This window comes from Cavia porcellus, unplaced genomic scaffold (genome assembly GCF_034190915.1).
Source record: "Cavia porcellus strain 051 isolate PalLab524CR breed Dunkin Hartley unplaced genomic scaffold, mCavPor4.1 scaffold_13, whole genome shotgun sequence".
Classification (NCBI taxonomy): domain Eukaryota; kingdom Metazoa; phylum Chordata; class Mammalia; order Rodentia; family Caviidae; genus Cavia; species Cavia porcellus.
Genome location: NW_026947496.1, coordinates 53,891,294 through 53,908,446, shown reverse-complemented (window position 1 = coordinate 53,908,446; position 17,153 = coordinate 53,891,294). Strand labels below are relative to the sequence as shown.

Genomic DNA, 17,153 nt, shown 5'->3' with positions numbered 1-17,153 from the left:
CCTCTTCAAACCTGGCAGTTGTTTGAAGAAAAATTAATTTAGAATGAGAAAAATGAACACATGCATTAGGTTTCATTTCCAAATCCTATTAAAATTAGCTAATCAATGAAGATGCAGGCTAAATGTTAGGGTAAGCTTTTTAGAATATGTTGATATCATGTTTTAATTTTTAAGCTTTATCTTGCCCTTAAATCTGAAACATCATTGTTCAAATAACTGAGAACAAGGTAAATCAACAACATCAAAAAGGTCGGCTTCTGTGATTTCTCAAGGGCTTGTTATTTTGTACTTCCCAATTCTATTTGATGTCTTGACAAAACAAGATGACACAGGGGAGAATACATTAAATTTTGATTTTTTCATCTAACCTGTTATAGTTGTGGCAGCTTAATTTCTTTTTCTTTTTTCTGAAGATGGCTTTTTGTTCAATTACTCTTAATTGCCACACCACTCCATGAGGCGGGTCTTCACAGGTTTCCCATTTGCCTTGATTTTACTAGGCATTTTTTAAAGCATATTTTGACCTTTAACATGTACGGAGCTTTTGGTTGAGCTTTATCTTCATTAGAAATAAATCAATGAATGGTGAAATTGTCAAACAAGCAACTGATGTTTTCTCATTAGAATCTCATTTGCACCCCTTAGCTTAACTGTGATGTATAAGGTGAAGGTGTTGGAAATGGGTTTCAGAAACTGCATCACTTTGAGAAACTTAAGTTGTAAGTTTTTTTTTTTTTTCTTAAAGTTACACCATAAGTAAGGCTTTATAAAACTTTAGAATGATTTAATTTAGGCTGGCTGCATGTTTAAATTCATTTAAAACTTCCCTTCCCCCAGTTCAGAGAAAAATACATATTTGCAGTTCAGCTTCCTGTGTCACTTTTTGTGCTAGTAAAAGCTTAAAGAAAGCAGAACTATAAATTTAGAAAAAAATCTGGACAAAAGGTAAACAGTTTGCTCCATGTAATAGTTAACAAGTGATCTAAAAAGCTGTAAATTTTCTTTTCTTATTTTAATTGTGCATAGGTCTCAAATAGGATTGATAACAGCTGTTGTCTTTCATTAATTTTGAATACCTCAATTTCAGAGAACTGACTTAACCAAGACCTCTTCCTTTTCCCTTTAAAAGCTAAAAATCTATGGATGGGATCTTTTTAGAGTTAACTTTCTTGGAGTGGTTCTCCCCTATCTGTTGGATTTTAAATTGATTTATTGTTGTTGTTATTTTTGTTGTTGTTAATATAAAATGTCATACCATGTTTGATTCATGTGCACTAAATTGTTTTCCATCCCACCTACAGGAGAGAGGTTAAAGAAGGAAAGGAGACATTTTTCTTGATTTAAATAATAATACTAATAATAAAGATGATAATTAGTTGCTAGGTTGAAAAGATCAGTGCTTCTCGAGTGATTATTTTCATGTGTAGTTTCCATTGTTTTCTGTACTTAACAATTGCTAATGGGAGAAGCAGTTTAATTTATGTAAACTTTACATTTTCATGCAAATGAAGCTGATATTTATTAGAGCTAAAATAATTATGCTGGCACTTAGTGGAATAACCATGTATGCCTGGGAAATGTTAGAGAAGGGAGTTGAGGTTCCGCTCCCTCTGCTGTAAACAAATATGAATTTATACCACTTTTTGAAATTTATAGACAAAAGAAAAAGAACTCAGACTTTTGCTAGATATTGCTTATTAGGGTTGATAACTTGAAATAACTCCTGATTGGCAGGCAAGTCTTGGCCTTACAATTCTTCCTGAAAGAAAGATAGCCTTTCATGATAGAATGTAATAAACAAAATGATAAAAAATGAAATGCTAATTGCACTTTAAAGAGGTCTCTTTTTTTTCTAAAATTTTAATAGGTGGTTGTATTGTTACTAAAAGAACAGTTATGCTAATCACTGACTACTTAGATGATTTTGCATTAATATAATAACCATTACCTGCCTTAATGCTTTGTACAGTATTGTGGCAAAATAGCTAAGTCTAAAAGAGTTATACAAAAAGCAGAATTTCATAATGAAACAGAATTATACATTCCACATGAAGAGAGTATGCCTTTTTTTTTTTTAAAAAAGACTGAAATATTATGTCAGACATGTTTTTTCTTTCCTCTATCATACAGCTATTTTGCATGGTAGCTGTTTTTTTGGGGGGGGTATTAATACCATAGGAAATAAATAAAAGCGTCCTAACTTTGCTGATAAATCTGTGGTAATTGTTGGCTTATTAGTTCCTCGAACTGCTATTTTTTTTTTTTTTCCACAAGATCGCTGCTAGTAAGGTCTAATTTTCCCTTGCACAGGCTACTTCTGTATCATCATATAAAATTTGGCACAATTCAGTTTTTTTTCTTTTTTAATAGAGCCATTTTCTTTGTTTGGTTTTGTTTTGACACTCTGAATTTGTTTTGCTCTTGATGTGATTAACTAGGTAACACTGCCTAACCTGATTAGTTATCACCCCAAAACAGCCTGAAGTCCAAAAGGAAAGTGAGTTATGGGACATAGAAGGAATGAATGATCAAAGGTTAAAAATAGTAGTCTTTTTTTTTTTTTTTGAAAATTAATGGAAATAAAATAATAGTGAAATTGTGTTTCCTTCTTGGTTTTATGTGTACACCTAGCAAATATGAGAAGGTGGTGCTGTGCAAAACCTATGTGTATTTATACTGAGGAGTATTTACATACACTTAACTTGAATATAAACTAAACGGAGAGAAAAACTAACTTATTTTCAGTATTTATATTGTGCCATCTTGCTTCTCACCCAGTTCCTTCAGTTGTCTTCTGGATGAGAAAGAAGTATTATTTCTGTGAGTGTTTTTGTTTGTTTACTTTTCCCATTCCCCCTCCCATTTTGTATCTTGCCTCACTGGGGATAAAAGAAAGAAGAGAGCATACCATTTTAACAGTCCTCAAGCCTTCAGATGATGTAGCATCATTTTGGAGGAAAACTAAACTACATCAGGAAGAATTGACACAGCAGTCTATGGGCTTTTAACAGCAGCCCTCAGCGCTCAGGTCGCTCCCGGGGCTGGTATTAGGCAGCAGCAGGCCCATACTAGCACCCTTTGGATGGCCCAAGCACAGCTGTATTTCTGCCATTCCCGCAGGTTTCTGTGCACCTGGGATCTGCCACACCCAGTTGGTATCAGGCAACAGCCTATCGTGCAGTATGTTTTTTAAAATTCATGATTTCCTCTTGAAACTCAGCTAAAGAGTGTTAAGCTCAGTTAAGGGTGTGTGTGTGTGTGTGTGTGTGTGTGTGTGTGTGTGTGTGTTTAAATTCAGTTTTGTATGCTAGCATTCTTTAAATGTCTGCCAGAAGTTTAATTTGAATTTCTGATCCCTGAAGGCAGCTAGACAGAATCATTCTAGTTCTTCATAAATTGCCTTCTATGATTCATTGTTAACTCATAAAACATACTCATTTCTACGTACTCAAACAGTTAAGGTAGTTACAGTATCAGGGATGTAATTCTTTTTTTCCCTTATATTGAAATTGTCTTATGAGAAAGAAATTAAGAATTAGCTTGAATTCCCAGAGAAAGCATGAGCCCCGTAGCTACACAAAACATCAGAAATGAATATTTTTTTTTTTATCAAAAGAAGGTTAAGGTATAGATGGCATGGGATTGAGATTGTGGAGAGAAGAGTTTCGTTTTCACTGAATACTCTCAAAGAGGGGCTCATAAATATTAGACTGCTGTAGTTAAAAACTCACATGACTGTTTTAAATACTATTGATTTAAACCACTGGCTAGTTTTATGAATCAAAGTGTAATTTCTAAGCTTTGACCATATTTCTCTATACTAAAACACTCTCTCTTGTGTGCCTTTAGTCGCTTTCCAGACATTCAACACAGGATTAAATGATAGTAGTTACAGTGATCAATAGGTTAAGACTGCTACAATCACTCTTGCCGCTAATGACCTCAGTAGTAATGGGCAATAAAGTGTGGGCTGTAATAGCCCGTTGCTAGTACTGCATGCCCTTTGATTCCTAGTATTAGTAGGGACTAGCTACATGAGAAAGTTGGACGCTGGGAATTAAGGGAGTAGATATAAAGGCTATAATTCTTAACTATTTAAGGCCTTAAACTGTGTTCCATTCCCCTCCTTCTGCCTTGTACTTCACTCTGGTTTCTGGTTCATTTGAATATATTTGTTAAGTCTTTCCATAACCTCTTTTCCTGACATGTTGGAGCAGAAACTTTGGGAATGTCTGTATTTTATTGCATTTATAAATTAAACTTGAGCCTACTTTGGGGGCTCAGAGCTAAGTAGTGTGAAAATGTGGTTTCAGATAGTAAAAGCAAAGTTCAGGCCATCAGGATATAATGGCCCACTTCAGATTATTCAGAGACTGATCAACCAATTTGGAGGGTTACTCGGGCTCCTTGGGCCTTTCTTTGCTTGGGCTGAGTCTGCTGCTTTGAACATTTTATTACTCATCAGCACCTCTATCATGATGTCCAAAAGGAAAAACCAGGAGAGGCTTAAATTTGTTCTACTGCTGTGTTGCACAGCTGCATAAAAACTGAATTAAATGTGAAAAAAGGAGATGTAAACCACTGACTGTCTTATAAGAGTTTAAAATTGTTTGTGTGTCTCAGTCCTTTCCTTGATGTCCCCTATTTTTTTGACTGTCAAAAGACAGTGTTTCTCATTTAAGAAAATACAGTTTCACCAATTTTTTTAAAAAATTGAGATTATTTTTGTGTGTACATGTAAAATAAATCCAACCATTTTGGGATATAATTTGCCTATTATAAAATATACTGTTTTTAAATGTGTAGTTGAAATCTGAGTTTTGATAGTTGTATGCTTGTATATCTCTCTGACTGCTACCGTTTTTAAAATGCTGGCTGGCATTTCCATCACCCCCCCCAAAATTCACGAGTGTGTCCCTTTGTAATGTAAGATTTCTATAGCTCTTTTAAAAATTACAGTGGGAATTATTTCTGTGCTGATTTCTTCTGAAACTCTGTTAAGTTCATGTTCATTACCAGTTTAGATTTTACACCACCCTATTCCTGTCTATTTTCCTGTTCATCACCATCAGAAATTTGGCTCAAGAATATTTATATTGTACATCATCCAAGAAACGCAGAGGAAAAAAGAAACCTTAAACATGGTTCTTTTGTTTGCTTAATCAAACCTCCCCCAAATGATGATGCAACTCTCAAGGAAAAGTAAACTTCTATTGTGATATGTTGGCTTTAGCAACTCAAAAGATCATGATTGGCATCTAACAAACACATACTTAAAAATTAAAAAATTTTTCTATTAAGACTAAGTTGGATAATTGGAATTAACTTGTAGATGGCTAGATGTCTTGATAATAGCTTAGAGTTTGCCCTAGATTGAATGGAAGTTCACTGTTCCAATCATTGGTAATATTTGGGATGTTGCGAATTACAGTATCTTTCTTTTAAGATAATTTATCCACTCATACACATCTGTCCCTTTTTACATATAAAAATACTCTGACATGCCCATCTGTTTTAAATTACAGTATATCTACATCTAAAAGAGCCACTGTGATAGGAAGAACTCATGGGTGACCTTCCAGAGTTGGGTTAATGAAAATTTTCGTATGTTCTAGCTAGTGTTTTCTAGACATGTAAAACTTACACATCAATATTCCAGCACACCAGATATACTCACAATAGTGGAGAACGTTCACTGTACATGAATCTGACCTTCAGGAACCATTTTTAGTTCATCAAAATTAGTGATGCTGAGAAATCGGGACATCAGTGCATAATGACTGTGAAATTAGGAATGAGAGCTCGCTATGCAAATGACAGGACAAATCATGTGAAAAAGTCAAGATAAACTGCATATTAAGACATTATGTTACATAAAATTAATACTGTATTTCTCCCTTTTGCTTACTGTTCCCCTGAAAGATTTTTTAATTCTTTTATCCTCTGATCAGCTATTGTCTGCCAGATTTTTTTTTAAAGTGGCACACAGGCAAAGTGCAAAACATGTTATTACCTTTTATTGTAATACATGAGATGACAGCAGATCCTTTTTAACAAAATATATCCTTTACGGCTTCTAGCTTCTTGCTGTCACATGTTTGATTAGAAACCAAAAAAAAAGTAAGATGCTTAAATGTTACTCTGAGAAGACATACGGGTTTTGTCTTTTTTTTCATTGTTTTTTCTTTCCTTATCTTTTTATTTGGGGGGGGTGATTTTTCATGAAATAGTCTTCTTGCATTACGGGGACTGACAAAATGGTTCTCATGTAGTCTGCAAATTAAACACAAGTGCAGTGATTATTTTGAATAGCTAAATTACATTCTAGAAAGCTTGCAGAATTCATAGCATTGTCATTAGGTATCCGCTTGAATACAATTTGTGTAACCTTGGCCAAGACAGCCTGTCATTTTAATGTCAGTGTTTTATCTGAACAAGACATCATCCTTTCAGATACAGTGTTCAGGTTCCTTGCAGAGATGCCCGTGCAGAAACGTGTTAACAGTTGCAAATATGAAATGCTATCAAGTTCATCACTGTAGCTGTTTGTCACTGAAATGTCATAGAAAGTGCCTTTTAATGGTATCACACATAATATGAAAGAATTGAGACATCTGTATGCTGGGCAAATAAGGAAGGGTAAAAAGCATCATATGAAGGGTCTGTGTTTAAGTTCAAAGGTGCATCCAGGGTTCCCTCACACACCACTAGGATTCCTTGATTGTTTTTCAAATCACTATACACAATGGAAGCAGAACATATTAACTCCACCTTTAGAGATACTGGTTCCCATTTGCTTTAAGGTTGGGCTAACATCTCACAGCCCATTTTGACCAAAGACCTGTTCCTAATAAGGAGTTAAAATTGCTATATCCTAAGTCTAGGTAGTATTTTATTAAATATTACTTCTTGGTCTGCTTGCAACACTGCTTGGAATCTCAGGGCTGCAGGATTTTGCTTTCTTTATATGAAATAACCTCCAGGGATGGGGTTGTAGCTCAGTGGTACTCTGCTTTGCCTAGGCTGGATAAAACCCTGGGTTCAATTTCCAACACCTCAAAATAATGGTAGTAGTAATAATAATAATCTCTATAATAGATGACATAGGGTTTGTCTCTCCATGCCCTGTGAGTAAATATATTTTGCATGGGAAATTGGTTCACTCTTTAAGCAGGCTAATGGAAACCAGTCTCAGAACCTAGAAGATTGGGTGCTTCTGATCTCCTGGCTTCCTATTTATCTTGCATTAATATTCCAGGTTCCCGTGTCAGTGGCTATGATGACACCTCAAGTTATCACTCCCCAGCAAATGCAGCAGATCCTCCAGCAACAAGTGCTGAGCCCTCAGCAGCTTCAGGTTCTCCTCCAGCAGCAGCAGGCCCTCATGCTTCAACAGGTAATTGTCCTTTTTCTTTTTCCCACCCCTCAGAACCCAGGTCCCCAGAATGCCATGCACAGTTTCCCTCCACCTGAGCAGCTTGTGCCATTGAAGAACCACCTAGCCAAGATGAATGGGGCAGAACACAGTCCAATCTGAGTAATGGATTGTGTTGTGTTTCTGAAAGGTAGGGGCCTGCCTGCCAGTGGCCAAGGTTTGGGCCCAGAGAGCATCCAATGGACTGAGATTAGGGCTATAATTGGAGTTGGTAGAAAAAGATCTTTTAGGCTTATGTGGCTTTACATTCTTTTATTTGATAAGCCCAGAGGCTTCTAAATGGTATGAATCAAAGCAAAATGAGGAGCACGTTAGGAGCAAGTTTACATATGACAGCTCTTGAAGTCCCCATTTCAACTTAGAAGCTTACAGATTTTTTTTCATTACTATAAAGAAGCATTATGGAGTTGGTTAATTTCAAGGGACAGAGTTGATTTTGCTTCTGCAGTATATCCTCATGTTGTAACAAACTTCTAGCTGTCATTGTACCACCAGGACCAAACATTCAGACTTGGTCACGTGAACCCACCAGAGGAGGTCTGAGGACTGTGGCGGGAGACAGGAAGCTGAGGCGTACCCCACGCCGCACACGCTGTCCAGCACTTTGCGCTGCCACTGGTCATGACTGAGGCAGCAGGCGGCAGAGATTCACCAGCTCTCTCAGCAAGGGCATTTCAGCTTTGTTGTACAATTAAAGGTCATTCCTTGCCTTATTTTAATTAGTTTGTGTAGAAAATGGTATGTTTTTCATCAGTTCATTTTGGAGATTACCTCTCAAACAATAATGCCACGAATAGTCAGTGTGTGCAGAATTTATTGTCGAGTTTCAAACTAAAGGTCAGGCCATCACAGATAAAAGGATGCTATTTTTCAAATCACAGTGTGTATGTGGCACCAAAAGGGCCAATGGATCGGTGCTGCCTCGGTTTCTTACTGTCCTATCTTTTCTTTGTAGCAGCAGCTTCAAGAGTTTTATAAAAAACAACAAGAACAGTTGCAGCTTCAACTTTTACAACAACAACATGCTGGAAAACAGCCTAAAGAGGTACTGACTATACATATTTTACTTTCAAACCGCAGGTCCCAGAGGACTATCTAGTGGCTATTAAACTGTCATTCATCTTTTAAATGATTGCACAACTGAGCTGACTCTATCGTTTCTCAGCTTTCAGACCAAGAGTTATAGTCCTGTTTTCTCTCAGATTTTTCTGGGTTCCATTTGCCGCTGCGATATATTTTATAGCATCACTGCACGTGTACCTGTGTGAGGAGTGCATGCGAGACCACGGGCAGAACATTTTTGGCCCATTCTATACCAGCCCCACTGAGTCCCAGTATGGAACTGGAGTAGGGAAGTAGTCTCAGTGAAATTTTACTGGAATACCCACATAATTTTTTTCCAGCCCGGAGAGTTTAGACATGCAGTGATGGCCTTTTCTGTTGAAAGAATGGCCTTTTTGGTAAGGTGGGACAAGAGAAAGTTAGAACAAAATTATATATTCCCATCCTACAAGTTGTACCTATGGCCATTGCTAAAGGAATGCATTAGGTAGTGTGAGTTAAAGTTAGGGGAGATTCTGGATTGGGTTATTTGTGTTTTTCTGAGAAAAACTAGTACATTTTTAATAGCTTCTCTTCACTCAATACTTTGTAGGGCTCAGAAGTCACTGTATTCTGCTACACTGCCCAGCCAGGTAGCACTGTGAGTCCCATAGCTGATGAGGCCTCACCAGGAGCTTCCATCTCACCTTTGTGCAGGACCTTGTGAGTCAGGCTTCCTCTCTGTGAAGCACCCACATGGATGCAGACTCTTAAAACATCTGTCCTCCGGTCCAGAGTTCTCACTTACAGTTCTAGAAACTGCCCATCACTCCCCTTCATGGCTTCTTCACTGGCCCTAAGCAGCTGGCCCCTTTGGTTCCTGTAAAAGGAGTCTCACTAGATGCTGCTGTATGTCTCTGTCTCTCGCATGAGTGAGGATGCTGGGCAGTGCTAATTTTACAGTTGGGGAGTGACTTAGACTTTCTCCCTGGGCTGGCTCCTCCGTCTACACAAACTGGACCCATTGCTGTGCTCTGCCAAGTTTTTACCGTGGAGTCCTGTTGAGCAGCCTGCCTGTAAACCCCTGCAGAGTAGGGGCAGTTTTGGGGTGAAGGGGAGGAGGGGTTTTAATGAAAATGCTGACACAACCTTAAGTACAGTGGCGCGCTACCGGGTGCTGCTATAATAAAAAAGGGAACAGATTAAAAAGTGTCTAAAATGTAAATCTAAAGGACTAACAGTAATTAAAATGGAAATGGCACAGGGAGGGAAGGCATGTAATTGTGAGATATCACTGTGCAGAAGGCTCTCAGCTTTGTTTTGCTGGCTGTTTTTCTAATTCAGCAGGGCTTACTCATCAGTGGCAGTTCAATGCGCGTTAATGACTCTGGGATTGCAGGCATCACTCTGGACAAAGAAATGATTATTGTGCGGTCAAAAGAAGTTCAAAGACAAGAAGGGAATTTCAGTTTTTTTCCTTAGAGATCCACATTCAAGAGCATATAAATTAAGCCAAATGTTAAAAACCACAGTCTGAAAGCTGACTTCAAAGTCACAACTCTCTAATTAATGAACTGCGAGCTTCAGTTTGGACAAGTTGTGGTTTGATGCGCCCATAAATCAACATGACAGGCCTGTTTCACAGTCTCAGACAGTGCTTGTCATTGAGTCACATCAGATGTAAACACAGCAGAAAAAAGAAGGGATGTGAAGGAGGTGCAATTGATCAACAGAATTGGTAAAACCCACTTTTGAAGCGCATTATGCATGATCACAGGAAATGGTTACAGCCTCGAGAGGTTTCCCCTTCTGCTGCTGCTTTTTTGAATCCGATTTCTAACGCCTTCAAAAGGGAGAATAAGAATTATGGAGTTTCTCCCCTGTGGCTTGCAGGCAATAACCCCCTGTTGTTATTTTGTGCTTCTTGCTTTTCAAAGGCATCAAAATTTAGTTTTTTAAAGATCTTTAACTCTATATTTGAAGACAAACAAAAAAGGGCTGCCACTGTCATTCTTATCAGTTACCAGGGATTGTGTTTTTCCTTTCTGTTGCCACTTCTTATTAACCTCTTATTTGGTCTGTTAGACATAGTTTGGAATGCACGTCTGCATGCTGGGAGAACATGAAAGTTCAGATGAGCTCCAAGGGCCGATAAAGAAATGTGAAGGGGAAAGTTACACAGCAGAAAGAAGGATAGGAGGTAACTCTCCCAAATTGCTGCTGTCAGGAAGGGGAGCACAGAGATGATGGCCGTATCTGAATTTGGCAAGGAAGTGAGTGCAGAAAGACAGCACTTGGTGTGTACAGGAAGAAAGGGCAAGACTGTAGCAGCAATTTTAGCAACTCCAGTACATTAGTTTTGCTGTGGTCCATGTTTTTGTCATCTGTTCTTCAGACCCAAGTAACCTAGGATATGTGTAGCCTTTATAGCCCTAAGAGGGGAGCAGACCAGCAAGTATTCTGGTACCAGTGAGTTGCCCTGGACCTATTAACAGGGGTTAGGAAATCTCCCAGAATTGTCATGTAGGTGCCTGTCCTTCTATGCAGAGATGACATGGTGCCATTTTCATGATGCAGCCTGGTGATTATGATTTTTAACAAGATTTGAACTTGAATGTTGACAGATGGAACAAGTATATTATTCTACTGAATCTCTAGTCATTAGAGGCTCATAATTTTACAGCATCAATTTTTTCCTCCCCTCTTTTGCCCTGTTTGATTACTTCTCAAATATGACACTCGACTCTTAACCAATGCACTGTATCTTTGCGGTCATTTTGCCTAAATTTGTCTTGAGATGTTTCCGTGGGAAAGTTTGGCTCCACATTGGGTTAGAGTGAGACCTCCCTTCAAAGATGTTTATTGCTGGAGTGGGAATTGTAACCCAGCACAATCACTGAAGCAGTTGCTCCTTCATATTGGGAGGAGAGTGGTGTGGAAAACAAGACAGCAGCCATCATTTGAATCAAGCTACCCAACCCTTAAAAGAAAGATGCCATCCTGTGTGGGTGAAGTAGGCTAGTTGATTGTTTTAAAAGAGCCATTTGTCCTGGGCAGTTATGACAGTTTATGTTAGGCAGTAGGGAGTAGCCAAAGAAAGGAAAACAGACCTTTGACTGCAGCAGTAGGGAGGGGATCCGAAATGCAGGGTTTATCAGGGCATTTTAGCATTTTAGCACTGACTACTGACCTGTCAGGAGACTGTGCGGAGACCTTTTTTGTATGCATTCAATTGTGAGAAGTAAACAAACGAACTCGTATCCTGTGTTTGGTAACTGGGTGGGGAGCACAGTTTGGCAACCAGTGTTGCTTTTAAATTCTTTCTTTGGACAATGGGCCTTGTATACTTTTATATCCTGGCTTTTCAAACGTGGACAGCTTTCATGAGCTTTTCCTAGGGATGGCCACAGAGACGACAGAAAAGGCATCAGTCACTTTATATAAATACACAATTTTTTAAACATTTCACTTACAGTAAGACAGGAAGCACCCTCCCCAAAACCTTCAAATCCCCACCATAGTCTACTTCAAGAAGAGCTAATCCCCTGATCTTTTATTATGTTGATGCTGTTTTTTCTTCTTCTGTACCTGTTTTAATGTCTTGAGTTAATATGTGTTGAAGAAGTGAAAAAATCATTTTGACATGAATATAACTATCACCGGGTTTTACATTAATGTGATAACTTGGGAAGGGGTGAAAACAATTGGATCATTTTATGCATGCTGTTCTTAAAATGAAAACACTGGCTTTTCATTTAAATTTATTTAAATTTTTGTTGTTAGTGGTATAGAATTTGTTTTTTGGAGTGAAACTCAATTAACTTTCTCAGTGGCATGGTAGTAAGTCTGAAATTGGTTGCTAATATGAGAATGATGGTTTTTCTGTAAAATAAACTACGTGGAGACCGAAAGGAAACCACCATTTTTCTCTTCCTTTGAACTTTGCATCAGAAGGTCTTGGTATACATACCATTTTATGGATGTATCAGATCAAGGTCATGTGTTAGGTTAAGTGAATGCAGTTGTTTGTAAACTATAGGTATTAACTGGAACACATGTTCTGAAAGGAAGGGGTTGTTTCTAGTTCAAAAAAATCTCAGATTATTTTAAAAATTATATTCAGAATTAGACGGGGGCTGGGGATTTAGCTCAGCAGCATAAGCGCCTGCCTCGTAAGCAGGCAGTCGTGAGTTCGATGCCTGGTACCGATAAAAATGAAAAAGACCAAAAAAAAATTATATTCAGAATTAGAGACTTTCTTCTTAAGAATCTTTCTTCTTTTTGGCTGCAGTTTAGGAAGAGTTAATTTTCCTTTCAAAGCGTTAACTATAATATGGCCAAGACCTCCACCTCGATATGATTCCTAGCAGATTAAGGATATTAGATAATTTCCTTCTATTTATTGTACTACTGCACTGTATTATCTTTCTATCACTCAGATAATTACTGAGGAAATCTACATTAATTTTTTTGGCTGGAGCAAGGCCTGCTAAACACAGAAATGATGTATTGATGTTTTACACAACAAAAGTTTTCCTCCTGTCATTGTCCAATCAACAAAAAGATATTTATCATATGGTAAAGCCCCTTCTTTTCAAGAACAAAGTTGGATGGGGTAGAGGACCAGCAGGCAGACCTAGGGGTTTCTGAGACTAAAGCCACGTTACCGCATCTGACACTTAGACACTCTCTTTCACATTAAACACTCACAGTCGAGTGTGATGTTGTTTGCTAAATTATGAATGTGTGTAATTAAAATCTAGTGGCTGTTTCTATGAAAGATTTACAATGTTATTTCATCATTTGTCATGGCTAATTAACGATAGTAGATGAAGTTTTTCTTCTTCAAAGGTCTGATTTTTTCTCATTTATTTATGTCAGAAGTGATACAGTTAAAAGCTCCTACCCTGCCCATGTAGACCTGGGGGGGGGGCACCTCCTCCTTTTACATCTCAAAGGTCCATGGTTCAAATCCTTCTAGACCAGAATGTTGTGGTCTTATTTCTAGTATGAATAATTACAACTTTCAAAGTCTCCAAGTTCACACATTGACTACCAAAGTCAAGATTTTCCAGCTAGGGAAAGTCAGCTTCATGGAGGAAAGCTTTTCCTAGAGCAGGCAGCAGATAGGTAATCTGCCTCCCTTCAGAGATTTTGTTTCTTTCCCTTATAAACCTTAACACTTAGCAGTCCACCCCACTCTAGTGACCAGTGTCAGTATTCCATGATGATGATGAGTCATGAAGTGTGCATCCTTTAACTTTCTTTGGGAAGCGGCTGTCTCATTTTGTTCTCCCTCTCTCTTCCAGCAACAGCAAGTGGCTACCCAGCAGTTGGCTTTTCAGCAGCAACTCTTGCAAATGCAGCAGCTACAGCAACAGCACCTCCTGTCTTTGCAGCGCCAAGGCCTCCTAACCATTCAGCCCGGGCAGCCTGCCCTTCCCATTCAACCTCTTCCACAAGGTATGCACTCATCATGGAAAGAGAGGCACCTCTGGGAAGACTTTGGACGAGGGAGTGGGGTGTCGCTTAGCCTATTCCAGCTAATCATCCAGAAAATTCCCATCCAAAACATACATGTCGGAACTGTAACAAAATGCTGAGTAAAGTAGTGATGGACCCTTGCAGAAGTTCAAGTGCTTGCTGCCAGAATGCAGACGGGAGGAAGTATACATGTTTCCTAGTACCAGGGTGCACCCAGGACTGCACAGTGTGGGAGGAAGAGGACCACATGCTATCATGCACTCAGTGAACATTTCAGTGGAATCTTAACAGCATTATAGTTGGGAACCACAAGGAATTTTCTGGAAAGGTATTAGTCATTGTAAGGTATACTTTATATCAGGTAACATTCTATTTTAAATCTCAACAATGCTTTATATAGAAATGCCATTTTTTAAAATGTAGGGGTAAATTCAGGTTTATTTTTCTATAAATGGTGAAAATAATTCTTCCTGTAACAAAACCCCAAGTTACCTTTTGTCTTTATTTTGTTTTTTGTTTCTTTTCCCCCTTTCTTTTTGCATGGTATGTGGATTTTTGAGTAAGTTAGTTGTGCATTCATCAGAATAGGTACCATTTCTACTTCTAGTTCTTCATCACAAATTGGCATTCCTCTAAAAAACAATAAGATTTTCTAGATTTTATGAATTCGTTTTAAAAAAAATTGGCTGACATTTTATCCCAAGGGTGTTGGATGTCAAAGGGAAAGGGTTTTTAGGATTCCCTCTTGGTTTAAGTAACTCTGACTTTCATACGTATAATATAAAAGGAGATGTAATATTCACAACTAGAAAAGGCGAGAAAAAGGTAGACAGGAAGAAGTGTCATGCTTACATTTTAAAAGACATTTCCCAGTCCCATGTAGTAGACCTCCATATCTGTGACTTCTGTATTTGCAGATTGAACCAACCATGAATTGAAAATATTTAGGGAAAAAACCTACAGTCATTTCTATTATACATGTACATTTTTCTTATCACTGAATATCTCTTCAATACATTGAAACAACTACATCAATATTAGGCATGCTAAATAATGAAGAACTGATAATTTAAAGCACAGGGAAGGATATACACAGATATCATACAAATACCACACCCATTTATACATACAAGACTTGAGTATCCTCAGATTTTGGAATTTGAGAGGGTAGTCCCAGAGGTGCCAAAGGATGATTAACTCTACATGTTTCCAGAGACTTTAGTTGCTTGCTCAAAGCTCAAGATTTTTTCAGCTCTAGGGTTTTGGATGCATGTGGTTATGAGCCTTGATGACAAGTAGCAACAACTTTGGATGTCTTGATTTAGTTGCTATCAGAAGGAGGTTGAAAATGGGGGGCATCCTACTTGTTGCTTAAGGCATGGTCATTTATTTGTCTACTAACTTGTGTCAAGTGGACATGGTGAGACATGTCTCCATAAATCTCCTCTCTTTAGTCAACCACATCCAACTTCTCGGCACCACCACCAACCCTGCCATTATGTTTTGTTTTTGCATTCAGTGTTACCACCAAATCTGTTATATCCTTCAGCATTTTAATTGACCCTTCATATCTTTCTGTCATGACAACTCACCTACTTACTACACAATCACTATCTTCTTGCTTGTTGTCAAAAGATTTGATAACTGATCAACATAAGGAAAAGGAAGGACACATCGGCTAATGCATTTTGAACTTTTGCAATGTTATAACATGTGGTAATTACACCTTCTGGTTTACTGTTGGAAACATGACAGGCTCTTCTGACATAGCTGCTAGACTCAAAGCTTTACCCTCTCTCATCTTTTCCCACCATTCCTGTACTATTAAGTTTGCTCACTAAGGTTCATTGTTATAGTACATCAGTTAAGCTGTCCAAAAGAGGGCAATTGGGCAGTGACAAGACAAGCTCATATGTAATGTGAAAGAAATGAATGTGGTGATGCATGAAGTGTAATCTCTGCCGTAACATATCAGAGACACTGGTAGGTAATTCACTAGTCATGGCATTGATTGATATGCTTAGCTGTCTGTTATAACTGTTAGTCCCTGCAACATTAGGAAAAAGCATATTTAATATCTGATTGGTGTCTACATATGTGTCTAAGGTGGCATAAGTGTCAATGTAAATAGTTCAGAAGTTCAAGTTTTTATAGTAATGAGAACCACACTGTTATTGCCATCTCTCCGGAATCGGGAGGATGATTTTCTTTCCCCTACCCCCTCATCCAAAGTGGCTTGCGAATTCAGTCATGTTGGACTACAACACAATTCTTTTTTATCAGAAAGATGATGGCTTAAAACTGATGTCATTACGAGGTTTAAATCAACTTTCTGCTTGCTTGAACATGGTCACCTGGGTATGGATGTACAAGGACAAAAAAAGGTTGATCAACTCTGTCTTCAAGCCAGTGATACCTGGGGTTGTAAAATTGAGTTCCATGAACAGTAATCTGTCAACTGTCCCCACAACATACATTTTTTAAACCAGTGCCTGCATTTTCTTTTATAATGAAGAAACAGTTGTCCTGAAAACAGAAATGTAGCAAGGCACAGGGGTTATATGTTTAAAGTGCTGGTAGTGCTCACTTCATAACAAAATCATCAAAATGCTTTTATATACCTGTTCATGGCCTTGTAAAGTTACTTTAAAATTGTGTGAAATGTAGGACCTTCTCTCTTTTGCATAATTAACATATTTATTTTCACCCTGGTCTCTTCCATCATCTGATCCTCCATAGAATTGGTAATTTTCCCCAGAAATATTCTTTCACTTTCATTCTGACCTCTTAATTAAAAAAATAAATAAACTCTTGGTATGAGAAAATTACATGCTTGTTATATACCTCCTAATGGATTTGTTTAGCCTGCTAGTATTCTGATGCTACCATTTTGGGAAAAAAAATGAATACTTTCTAGAAATTGGGTATCAGCTGTCTGATGAGTTACTAGCTTACTTTTCTGTCTTAATTCTGTTGTGAGAACTTAGCTGTCCAATTCCATCATCCTTTGCTAGGTAGCATTCACTGAACAGTTGACCGTTACTACGAAGAGAATCACTGACCGAGAGGATAATTTGACTAGACTCACTTAAGTCTGATGAGAATGTTCTTAAGTGTAATTATGATGTTGAGATTTGACCTAAAAATACTGATGTTGTCACTCTGAGTTACTGATTTTGCTAGCTTACTGGAA

The 17,153-nt window shown here is 38.0% G+C and overlaps 1 protein-coding gene across 13 annotated transcripts in view; it reads left to right on the top strand.

Annotated features, from left to right (window-relative positions):
- Positions 1-17,153, top strand: part of Foxp1 (forkhead box P1) — a 562,135-nt gene that overhangs the window by 461,902 nt on the left and 83,080 nt on the right. For 11 of the 13 annotated variants that reach the window (XM_063260468.1, XM_063260472.1, XM_063260471.1 and 8 more), the window contains 3 exons: positions 7,259-7,396; positions 8,391-8,480; positions 13,786-13,939. In XM_063260468.1, coding sequence (XP_063116538.1) covers positions 7,259-7,396; positions 8,391-8,480; positions 13,786-13,939 — 382 coding nt within the window. The remainder of the gene's footprint in view (positions 1-7,258; positions 7,397-8,390; positions 8,481-13,785; positions 13,940-17,153) is intronic. The other 2 variants (XM_023566584.2, XM_013156478.2) reach the window with 1 other exon arrangement.